Source organism: Brassica napus, chromosome C9 (genome assembly GCF_020379485.1).
Source record: "Brassica napus cultivar Da-Ae chromosome C9, Da-Ae, whole genome shotgun sequence".
In the NCBI taxonomy this organism is placed as follows: domain Eukaryota; kingdom Viridiplantae; phylum Streptophyta; class Magnoliopsida; order Brassicales; family Brassicaceae; genus Brassica; species Brassica napus.
The window spans coordinates 43,450,204-43,461,533 of record NC_063452.1 but is presented as its reverse complement, the minus strand read 5'-3'; the positions used below and the strand labels follow the sequence as shown (position 1 = coordinate 43,461,533).

General features: G+C 43.1%; 3 protein-coding genes and 1 long non-coding RNA gene across 5 annotated transcripts; 1 reads left to right on the top strand and 3 right to left on the bottom strand.

Annotated features, from left to right (window-relative positions):
• Positions 1–12: 12 nt before the first annotated feature.
• Positions 13–777, bottom strand: LOC106367626 (DNA-directed RNA polymerase subunit 7-like protein). The gene has a single exon (XM_048768750.1). It carries the CDS (start codon positions 775–777, stop codon positions 139–141), a length of 639 nt encoding a protein of 212 aa, XP_048624707.1. The 3' UTR covers positions 13–138.
• A 1,351-nt stretch (positions 778–2,128) lies between these two features.
• LOC106363388 lies at positions 2,129–3,792 on the top strand. Its single transcript, XM_013803134.1, has 3 exons — positions 2,129–2,531; positions 2,707–3,323; positions 3,397–3,792. The coding sequence occupies exons 1-3, from the start codon at positions 2,129–2,131 to the stop codon at positions 3,790–3,792; spliced, it is 1,416 nt and encodes a 471-aa protein (XP_013658588.1).
• Positions 3,793–7,016: 3,224 nt separating this feature from the next.
• LOC106363389 lies at positions 7,017–8,423 on the bottom strand. The gene is made up of 2 exons (XM_013803135.1): positions 7,853–8,423; positions 7,017–7,729 (listed from the first exon to the last, which is right to left on the bottom strand). Exons 1-2 carry the CDS (start codon positions 8,421–8,423, stop codon positions 7,017–7,019), a joined length of 1,284 nt encoding a protein of 427 aa, XP_013658589.1.
• Positions 8,424–9,210: 787 nt separating this feature from the next.
• LOC125592978 lies at positions 9,211–10,792 on the bottom strand. Of its 2 annotated transcripts, XR_007328833.1 has the most exons (4): positions 10,001–10,792; positions 9,769–9,923; positions 9,642–9,681; positions 9,211–9,547 (listed from the first exon to the last, which is right to left on the bottom strand). It is a non-coding gene; the product is annotated as an uncharacterized LOC125592978 (long non-coding RNA). The 2 variants fall into 2 exon arrangements; XR_007328832.1 differs by having other exon boundaries at positions 9,642–9,923; positions 10,001–10,791.
• Positions 10,793–11,330: the final 538 nt, after the last annotated feature.

Sequence of the window (11,330 nt, the reverse complement as noted above, 5' to 3'; positions counted from 1 at the left end):
GGTTGAAAGAAAGAGAGAAACTTTTGTGTACATTAATTAATGAGTGATGTGTTCGTTCACCTAGTAACCTATACTAAACAACTAACAAGAAGACTGAAAGTAACTTGGAAACCCAAAAGCGTTCAACATTGGTAACAATCACATATAAGGCCTATCGCAGCCTGTAAGAGAGACGGGACCAAGTGTATCATCACCTTCCACAGAGGCCAGAACGTAAACATCGGTTCTTCTTTTCTCTGGACTCACCTTAAACCGACGTCCCAAGACCACAAACCGCACAACAACGCCAACAGCAATCTTGGTGAGATCATCTTTCTGAAAGCACGGCTCCTCCTCCTCCTCAGAGTTTGGCGGGACAAAATGGTAATCCGGCATTTTCAAGTATGATAAGTATGCGTATCTGAGTGGACCAGAGCTTATCAAAACAGCTGGAGCAGCTCCTCCGTTAAGACCGTTAAACAATACTTTCATTACGGTCCCTACCATGATATTTCCTCGTGCAGGCAAGAATGTGCGGCATGTGAAGGAGACAGGGAATGTGAGGACGTCGTCTGCTTGAGGATTGTCATCGTCTGTGGTGCTGTTGATGTTACCGATGCTTTTTAAGGCGGTGATGGCGAGATAGAACCCGTGTTCCCTGCATGCTTTCTCGTGGAGCAGATCTTGGAGTAGTCTCGTTAGAATCTGTTGGTGTGGTGGCGAATGGCCCTTCTTCAATTGTTTGGCAGGTATAGCCACGTCCCGACACATTTCTACTTCTGAAAACATGCGCTTCATCTCTCTTCACCACCTGAGGAATCATACATATCACATAAAAAAAGAGGCTTTTCTTTTGGTACATACAATCAAACATCGAAAACCACATAGCTACTCAATAACTTGCATAGCCTAACAAATCAGATCTGACTAATGAATGATTATAAAGCTGTAAAAGTACAGGTTATTAAAGTTAGAGCATTTTGACCTGCATTAGAGTTACTAATAATCTAAACTCAAGATTGGAGCACAAGGAAGCAACCAAGAGAAGAAATTGACAAAGAAAAGAGAAATTTGCTCAAAAAAATTACATCAGATGACACACTCTTAACAGGATACAATAAGATTCTTTCTTTTTTTTTCTCAAAGTTAACAACCACGATAACTTTTTAAAGAACCAAACTAGCTAGCTTCCCACAACATATGTAACTTGCTTGGTCTCAAAATCTTTAAGAGAATAAGTAGTTCCATTTCAGACAAACGACCATACAAAACGTTGGAACGGTAAACGAACACACAAGTTTTAGCCCAACATCGAAATTTTCAAACTTTTTTCCCTCTCTTAATTTGTTTTCAAAATCATGATAAAACCCATATCAAATCGATTTATCTTTTTCTCTACAAAATCCCTTTTCGTTCTCCACTCAGAACATCGCAGAGATGATCAGCTAACCATTCGAGTGTTTACAAGATCCAGTTTCGTAAACCCAGAAAAGAAAGTAAAAATGAAAAGCTTCAGCCAAACAAAGAAGAATTATGTGGGAAGAAGAAGAAGGAGAATCTAACCTTTAAGAGAAAATTCAATATCTCAAAGAGGAGAGGAGCCAAAAGGAGCACCGTACGGAAGCGACTTTCTATACTCTGCCTAAACACATGCTACCGGAACTCTTTGTCCCTGATACAATTGGTTTAAGGTGTGTATGTTAGCTACGCTCTCTTGTGATTTATCTATAGTACGCAGTTTTTGTTAGTTAAAGAAAAAGATATTTTTTGCCCGGTTATGGAAGATCACGTGTCCAAACAGCTCAGAAGATTTTTAAATTGTAAATCTTCAAAATTTTCAAACTATAGTTGAATTTTAAATAACTTTATTCTCTAAAAAAATCTCTTAAACATTATTTGAAAAATTATTTAAACCCGTAGTAGATGACTTTCCGCAATATCGCGAGATACTATCATTTAAATATTATTTGCGGTAACAAAGTTTTGAAATTTATGAAATTTTTGATAAATTAAATTTGTTGATAAAAAATCAATAGAAAATTTTTGATTGGTTAATAACGTAAGAATCAACCTAATTTTTATTATTTTATATTTATCATCGTAACACATATATTTTATAATTATGAAAAAAAAAAAATTAAAAACAATTATGAATCTAAAAGAATCTTTGTGTTATGATTGTGTCGTCGCTCTCGATTTGGCCGGCGCAACCGAGACTCCTGAAACTGTGCAGGAAGGTTATTGTGGAGCCTGTCTTTCTTTCTTTCACTCCTGTGGTCTTATCTTCCCAGTCCCTGAGCTGATACTTGAGATTCTGGCGGAGCTTGGGTTATCGCTTACTCAGATCCTCCCAAACTTTCTTAGGTATCTTGTCGCCTTCTTGGTTAGGGCTAGAGAGGAAGGTCTTTCTTTTGGCCTTAGTGAGTTCCGACATCTCGTTCGACATCTCGTTCTGGTGAAGCGGAACCAGCAGAACCCTGATACCTTCCTTGTGTCTCCGTGCCCAGGTCGCCACGTCATCGAGGACATCCCCTACCACGATGAGAAGTGGCGTGAGCAATTTTTTTTGTTTTCAAGGTGGATCGAGCATCCATGGGTGAATTTGACTTCTCTCGGCTTCCTCTGAGCTGGGCCGAGAATATTGGTTAGTTTTCTTTGGTCTATGTGTCGATTTTCCTCTTTGGAAAGTGGGTGGCTTAACTTTTCGTTTTTCTTTGATCGATTCAGCTCTTTCCGGAAGCTCTTCGATGTCGGACGGGGTTCGTGGTTTGATCGAGATTCTTCGGGGAGGTCGTTCGAACTGGTCTTCATTCGAACAAACTCGGATTCGAACTATCTTCGCTATGCCGGAGGGGATCAACAGGGCCCCTCTGGTTGGGGGTTCTGATGACGAGGCCGAACACTCCCAGGAAGTCATAGCGACTCCTTCCGTTCAGGTCCAGTCTTCGGATCGATTAACTATACAGCTCATGAGGAGGTCGTCATTCCGTACTTCCGGGTCTGTGTCGAGGGGCCAGGCTTCTGGAAAATCTCCCTTGATCTCGATTCATGACTCCGATGATGAAAACGCTTCAGGAGAGAGGCGATCTCATGTCTCGTTGAGCCATGGCTCAGAGGACGAGACCGTTGCGGCGACTCGCAAACAACGCCGGTCATCGAAGGGTGCCTTGCCCGGCCCATCTCATCCTAGGTTTGTTCCTGAGGGAGATGGTTCTATGTTTGCGGCCCAAGGTGACCTAATTTCACTTGCTGGTCGTATGAGGTCTGCAGGCTGCCATCTTCCATCTCTTGCTTCCTCAGCCGAGAAGGAGGCTTACGCCAAGGTTGCGGTGGCGAGCTCTAAGGTTCGTTTCCCACCTTATTTTCTTTGAAAGTTTGCTTCGAGGTTCTTATTTGCTTGTCTTGATTTCTTCTCAGGTGATGGAAGCTTTCAATGACTATGTTGTGGTGATGGAAGACCACGTCGTGGCTTCTCAGAACGACAAGGAAATCGAGAGCATAGGTTCCGAGATCAAGAGGCTTTCGAAGGAGCTCGAGGTCACCAAGCGAGAAGGGAAGAAAGATGCCGAGAAGATCGAGGCTTTGACTGAGGATTGGAGGAGAATTCACCAGGAGAACGAGGCTCTTACAACCCAGGTGGTTGCTCAAAAGGCAAAAATTGCGGCGCTCGAGGTCGAGAGGGATCGGGACATTCGTCGTGCTTCTCGCATTGCTCGCCGTGACATCGAGCAGCGGTACAGAGAGATCCTTGAATCTTTGAAGGATAGGTGGACGAGCAAGAAGAAGGAAGTGTCTGCCGAGATCCGATTGTAAGAAGTAACCGCCAACATCGATCTTCTGAACGAGCTCAAGGACGGCGGCCTGGCCGTTGACGCAGAGCTTGCTCGTTTAAAGGAGATGGAAAGGGATTGTGAGGACCTCGTCGCTTCAGCCGCCGTGCCAGATTGGTCGATCTCTGAGCTTCATCTTCCTCAAATTTCTGAGGATTCGGGGGATCAAATTGGGGGGTCGTCTGTCCCTGATGATACCGCTTCTAGTTAAAATTTTCTTTTTTTTTTGTTTAATATATTTTTGTTCTCCGCGACCTTTGACCGTGATACCTCGGATATTCTTAACGGATAAGTATAATGTTTCGAGATATCTTTGTTTCCTTAGCTTTCGAGATTCTCTTCGTTTGGGTCGTTGAGATACGACGAAGTCCTGATCCTTATAAAGCTTTGCTTTGTTTTTGGGATTTACCGTAGTGTTTTGTTCAATTTCGTTTTTGCTTATCAAAGAAATATGGCTTCGAGAAGGTCAAACCCTCGCGAGTCTGATAGGGTGCGAACTCGAACTGGTAGTGCTAATGCGGAACGCATTCGATCCGGAGACGTGAGCGAAACGCTCACAGAAGTTCTTCATGAGGAGACCCGACTTCCGCGGATTTCTACCCAAGAAGCCAAGGACCTCGAGGGTGAAAAATATGTTGCTCGTGTTAAGTCGAGTAGCCCAACAGGTTCGGAGGGGCGTGACCGCCCCCCGAAGAAGGCAAAGACGAATGGTTCGGACCATCGACTCGGTGTTTAGGGTGAAGCGGCCGTTGCTAAACCGTTTCATTGGCAGTTCTCACACTCCAAGGATTGCCCTATTACGGAAGACCCGGACAGTGTTGCTCACTTGGTGAGGCATTTTGAGGCATTTCAAACCTGCTGGGTGTCCGCTTCCTTCTTTGCAAAATATGACGGAACGTGAGGCTTATGTGAAGATGGTTTTGGCTCATGCTAAGGTCGTTCTTTTTGACACTCGATCCTTGTTGAATTTTTGGTTCGTTTTGTCTGTGCTGATTTGCTATGTTTCAGGCCATGGAGGCTAATAACGAGTTCGCGGCGACTTTGGAAAAGCGCATGCAGGACGTCCCGCGCTCTGACGAGCTTTACGAGATAAAGAAGGTTGTTCGAGAGCTGAAGCTTGGTCTGAAGATGGCTCAAGATCGAGATGCCAATACCGCTCAACTGGCCGCCGCTAAGAAATTGGGGAATCAGGCTGCTTCGCTCGAAGCTCGTCTGCGGGTTGTGAGTAACGAGAGGAAATCGGCCCTCGAGCAAGTTTCCTTTTTGGAAACGAAGATTGAATATTCTGCTAATAAGTTCTCTGATGACCTTTGTCGCGCGACTTATGACACTAAAAAGGCTCGGGCGGATAGCTATTTGGACGTGTTGGTATCTCTGAAGGAGAAGTGGGAGAAGAAGAAGGTCGCAACTGATTGTGAAGCTCGTCTTAGGGAGGTCATGGCGAAAATAGATCTGTTGAAGGAAATCATGAATAACAATCTTCTGGCTTCGGATGAGTTGCTGCGACTTCGAACGAAGGAGGTCGAGCTCGGGTCCGAGCTCGATGTGATAGTGGTTTCGGATTTCTCCGTTGGGAAGCTTGATCTGCCTCAGATTTCGGAGGATCTACCAGAGGATTTCTTTGCTAAGGTTCCCTCTGCGGCGGACGATGTGACGAAGTGCTCGGGTGGTCAGTTCGAGGATGGCGAATTTGGCATCGAAGAGTAGCTTTAGGGTTTTTCTGTTTCTGTTTTCCCTTTTTGCTTTTTGTTGCTTTATTTATTATTATTTAATAAAGAGGGGGTCGTGAGTCCCGGTTTGTTTGCTGTTATTATTTGGTTTTTGTGTTTATGCGAGGCCGATCTTTTGGGCCATGAGTCGATTTGTTGTAGATACTTTCATCGATGGTTTTGTTGTAACAAAAGGTTTTGTTAGATAGTTTTGCCGCGCTCATTGGCGGAGTTGGCCGCAACCAAAGACTTGATCAGGGTCTCGGTTTTCGGTCAACCGTTATAGTTTTGCGGTTGTAGATGTAGGAAATCTGATATGCTCGAACTGCGATATCAAAGAGCTATATTTATTAATATGTCGGATTTTGTTTCGTTATAGATTTGTAAAAAGAAGGCAGTTTAATATTGTCGTGCCGTTGTTCCTCGGGTGTTGCGATATGCTCATTCTGAGTTTTGTGGTTGGAGGGTGACTAGACTCGTGTCATGAGTTGCCTACGTACCCTCGTCGAGGGATCAAGTCATAACGTAGTTCGATTGTTTTCCCTGAGACAGGGTCTGTTGGTCGGTGGTTGGTGTACATCGGTACGTTTGTTGTTGGTTTTGGTCGCTTGACTAGGGGTGTTGCTCGATGTTTTTGAAGCTTGCGAGGTAGCATGTTCTGGAGCTCTTCTGACTTCCTCTGATAGTCTTGACTCCTTTCAGGGTTGGAAATTTCAGGCATTGGTGATATGTTGAAGGAACTGCCTTCATGCTATATAGCCAAGGTCTCCCAAGGATTGCGTTGAACGGGGCTGGACTGTCTTTCACGATGAATTCTACGATTTTCCTAATTTCTCCGGCGGTTACCGCGAGTTCGATCGATCCGAGGGAATAGGTGGTTTCCCCTGCAAACCCGATGAGGGGTGTTCGTTCTTGTTTTAGGAGTGGTGAATCCTATTCTTTTGAACGCGTTGTAGAAAAAGACATCAGCCGAGCTTCCGATGTCGATCATTACTCGAGATAGTTCGCAACCGCCGACGTCGAGTCGTATCACGAGAGCGTCGTCGTGTGGTTTATCGAGACTTGCGGTCTCGTTTTCGTCGAAGGTGATTTCATAATCGGGACCTGATAGGGAGGGGCTTTCTCACTCCTACGTTGTTTTCAGCTCTCCGTTGGTACGCTTTGATTGAGTTGACCGAATTGCAGAACTTGGAGCCTCGGTAAATGAAGTTGATTCATTTTTTGCCTTTGTCGTGGGCCCGAAAATTCTATTTTTTAGTCAGTGCTGGTCGGTAGTGTCTCTGCCCCCCTCCCCCCCAGACAGATTGTGATTAAGGGTCTGCATTCTGTCTTTTTCTGAATAGGGCAATCGGTTTTTCCAGTAGCTTGCGAATTTTGGTCATCTTGTTCTTTCGCTTGAAGTTAGGTATTTTTCCGCAAGGAGGCTTCATATTTGGGTTGTACTGAACGATGATGGGAGAAGGAGTAGCTTCATCAGGGTTTTCTAATGTGCAGATCACTACCGTGATCTCGAAGTGTATCTTCCCTTCGGTCTGACTCCTGATTTCGTCGGTTGCGTGATGTCCCACGAAATCATGTCGACTCTTTTCTTCAGAGCTGGGGGTGGGGAGCTCGGTGATTTCTGCTCGGTCTCCCTGCCTCTTTTGTTTGTCGAGGCTTTGATTTTTCGGCTGGAATTTGGAGTTACTGGCTCTTCCTCTTCCTCTCCGGTTTCTTCAGTGGTTTTCTTATTTTCGTTCTGACTGCAAAGCGCGGCTCGACATTCTTCGGTCGAATGGCCTTTGCGGTCATGGAAGGTACAATATTTGCTGAGGTCGTATGTCGAAGACTTTTGCGGTGAGTTGTTTATTGCATAGGAATGTTGTCCTTTGGTAGCCGGCTCCTTAGGAGCAGTAGGCTTTTTAGCCGCATTATTCTTGTTCGCGCTATACTGTTCTTTTAAGGCTGCGACCTCCTCTTCATGGGTGGCGAAGTAAGAGGCTCGGTGTAGGGCGTCATCCAACGAGATAGGTGCCCGTACTGCTAGTTCTTCTCTGAATTTGGATGAGCACCAGGCGCCATTCTTCAATGCTGCTAGGGCGACGACCTCGTTCGGATGCGAAATCTTGGCCTTGATTTCTCGGAACTTGTTTATGTACACTCTCAACGGCTCGAAAGGTGCTTGCTTGAGATTCCAAAGATCTGCTTCGGTAACTCTTGTCTCTATGAAGACTGAATATTGTTTGAGGAACGTAGATACCAACTGAGTGAAATTGTCAATCGATTTTTCTTCTAGTCCAGCGAACCATTCGAGGGCGGCCCCCGTGAGGTTCTCGGCGAAGAAGCGGCATTAACCGGCCTCTTTTTCGTCGTCGGTGAGGTGTGCTCTCGATATTTCCAAACAGAAGGCTCGTACGTGGGCCTTTGGGTCTGTGTTTCCTGCATATTCGGGTAATTTTAACTTCCCGACGTGATGCAGCCTGACGCTGGCGATTCTGTTTGTAAATGGAGTCCTTCTGGTTTCCTCGATGTCCATGTAGATATATGGGGCAGAGCTTGTTGCCATATGCACGATCGCATGTATCCTTATGAGCTCGGCATCGTTCCTCTCGATATAATTCTGAAACGCTCCGGTTTCATTCGGGATCCCTAGGTCTTCCCTTTGGGGATCGATATTGACGGGACCGCGAAGATCATGCCTCCGAGCTTGTTTTGTTGAGTTATCGAATCCCACTTGATGGAAGGTCCTCGTGGCGGATGGATTTTGATTTTCGGGGATCGAATGGTTCGACGGCGGGATCCGTGTTCTCAGTTCTCCCTGTCTTTTCGTTGATCCGTTCTTGAATTGGATCGGAGTGCTTTGTGGGCGTTGGAGCCCGGTGTCAATTTCGTCCAATCCACTGTAGCTTAAGCTTTGGTGGGTCATTCCCTGCGGTGGGGGTCGTTCTGAGTTTTCTCCCGTGTAGCGTCGGGATCGAGCGCTTGGGATCTCTGGAGTACCAAACAGACCGGTGCTTTGTGGGTTCGACGTCGCTTTTAATGGATCGAGGGGCGTTTGATTTCTTTCTCGAATGTTTGCAGATCGTTACTCTGCGAGTTCCCTCTCAGCCTGGTCTAGTCGGTTAGTGATGGTTTGATTGGCGACCATTTGGTTACGTATTTCGTCGATCAGAGATGAGAGCATTCCTCGAAGTTCGGTCATTTCTTCTCGAGTTTGTGCTAGAGGGGTCGGCGAAATTGGTCTTGATTGAGATCGGGTCAGGTCATCGGCGGATTGTCTGTCCCCGGGACGGTTCCAGACTCGAGCTCCGACTCGTTCTGGGATCAATGTCTGATTGATCGGAAGAGATCGATCTTGACTTGAAGTCGCGATCGGGTTGTTCCGGTCGCGTCAGGGTTGTTCCGGTCGCGTCATTGGCTCCCGTCACTACAGGAAATGTGGGCATTAATAGCTGGCGATAAACGCTATTAGTCTGTTTTAATAGCGTTTCCTAAAACGCTCTCACAGCGCCCGTTATCGTATGTCCTACCCTTTTGATAGCGGATCTGTTGTATGCTATAGTTAAGTTAATAATGATAGCGTTATTATCTATGCAATTGTTAATATTTATAATAACATGATATAAATGTTATTAAAACTCATTAATTTGATTTTATCTATAACAGTTTGTTATACAATTGTGTTATTAATTTGTATTTTAATTAATCAGAAATTTATTAAAAATAATTATGAATTGATTTTTAATGTAATATATATTTCGAATATTTGTAAAAACTAATAAATATTTACATGTTTACAAAACCATAAAACATTTTTCTCTTTACACAAACCATCAAAACCTATCAAACATACTATCAATCTACCACTAATAACCCTTCATAATCATCCTTAACATCTCTGCTCTTCCACCACCCTCAAGCTTCTCATCTATCTCTCTTCCCTAGCTTCTGAACCAACTCCATCTGTCTTCTTCCAGTATCACCAAAGGTATAAGAAAGCACCAAAGGACTTAGCCTCTGTCTTCTTCCAGTATCAAGCTCTCCATGAAGCTACCACCAAAGAAAAATAAGAAACGTAAGCCATTCATACGACAACTCCAAATTCAAAACTTTGGAACACAACTCATGTCAGATTCATTAGTACCTTCGCCTTGTCAGATAACCTAGGCTTAAAAAATTCACCACTGTACCACAAGAAGAAGTTTCAACACATACACCAAAAGCATCGAGCTTTGCTTCTCAATTATAGAAATAAGGGTTAATGTATAAACCTAGGGGATTCTGAGTCATTTAGAGCCACAGCCAAATCCTTTGATAAACTGTTCTCTATCCCTGGAAACGCGCAACGCAAAAATGCGTCTGTTTAGGCAGAGAAATAACAACAATCACTTAAGCTCCAACAGATTTACCAGCAAAAACACCAGACCTGCCATTCCAAACTAACCATTAGCCAGAGAGAATCCAAATCCTCATTTACAAAACAATAAGCTAAAACTTGGTAACCTGAAGCAATGCTTTTAGATTTGGTAAAAGAACTGCCACTGGTGAGCGCCTCATGCTTCTTTCTCAATGTAGAGAGAACAAGAAACAGAAAGTGAGAGACAGAGAGCTGAGTGGTGGTTATGACGAGCGTGACGGTGGTGGTGGCAACTCCGGTGAAGACGGATCTGAGAAGCGATGGTGGATGGGAGCGATGGTGGTGGTGGGGGTTGTGGTGGTGGTGGTGAAGATACAGATTCCGGTGAAGAAACTTGAGGTGATGACGCCCATCGCGAAAGGGAGGAGGATTCTGGCGGCTGCGATGGAAATCACTTTTTGGCTGGTGCGGCGGAGAGATTTCAGATCAATCTCGAGGCCGACGAGGAAGAAGAAGAGAAGGAGGCCGAGGTTTGTTAGGGCGTCGAGCCTCTCTCTCTTTCTCTTTTTTTTTTACTCAAATCGCGTCTTTCTCTCTCACACGATCTGTTCTCAGAAAATAATTGGAAAAAAAAAGAAAACAAATCTCAAGCGTTGATTCGGTATGATATAACGGTGCAGATGGTGATCCACGCCAAACCAATAGAAAACAAAGGTAAAGATAGATATGAGATTAATTTTGGACCTTTGATTTAAAAATCAATCAATGGCTCAGAAAAAACCAGTACAAATTATCTTCCTTTTTATTTATAATTATTGTAAAATTATTTAAACTTTAAATAATTTGATATCATAATTTAAAACTTTTAATTTGTATTTTGTATTTAAATTTTCAATTTGTGTGATTGATTAAAAATTAAGATTTAATGTTTTATGTGATATAGGTCAATATGAGGTATGTGGTTTGGAGTTTAGGGATTGAAGTTATATTATGAATATACTGATTTTATTTATATTTTCTAGTTTGTATAATTTCATAATTTAGTATAAATAAGTGTTATAAATTTAAAATGTTAAGATTCAATACTTTTTGTATAGAGTTTGGAATATGATATAGGGTTTGGAGTTATAAGTAGGGCTAGGGGTATATGTAGGGTTTGTATTATAATGTTTAAAGTTGGATATTTCTGTATGATATATAATCTGAGTGTTTTGATTAAAATGTTTAATTGAAGATTTATGTATAAAATGGAATTTAAGATATAGGGTTTGAGATATGTAGTTAGGGTTTAGGGCATGTTTAGGGTTTAAAATTTAAGGTAAAAATGTTTTTTTTGTTCTAATTTATTATTAGTGTTGGATTTTCTTTTTATCATTTTTATTTTTATGTTATCTTTAGACTTTATGATGAGATATTAAAAATTTAGAGCTTACTCAAAATTTATTTATTAATTATTGCTTTTAAAATCATTAATAA

What these genes read in the sequence shown, in the direction of transcription:
- LOC106363388 (XM_013803134.1), top strand. Translation starts at nt 2,129, where the DNA reads ATGAATCTAAAAGAATCTTTGTGTTATGATTGTGTCGTCGCTCTCGAT. An exon ending in CTACCACGATGAGAAGTGGC is followed by an intron (nt 2,532 to 2,706) that starts GTGAGCAATTTT and finishes TGATCGATTCAG; the next exon opens with CTCTTTCCGGAAGCTCTTCG. An exon ending in TTGCGGTGGCGAGCTCTAAG is followed by an intron (nt 3,324 to 3,396) that starts GTTCGTTTCCCA and finishes ATTTCTTCTCAG; the next exon opens with GTGATGGAAGCTTTCAATGA.
- LOC106367626 (XM_048768750.1), bottom strand. Translation starts at nt 777, where the DNA reads ATGAAGCGCATGTTTTCAGAAGTAGAAATGTGTCGGGACGTGGCTATA.
- LOC106363389 (XM_013803135.1), bottom strand. Translation starts at nt 8,423, where the DNA reads ATGACCCACCAAAGCTTAAGCTACAGTGGATTGGACGAAATTGACACC. An exon ending in CGACGACGAAAAAGAGGCCG is followed by an intron (nt 7,730 to 7,852) that starts GTTAATGCCGCT and finishes AACAATATTCAG; the next exon opens with TCTTCATAGAGACAAGAGTT.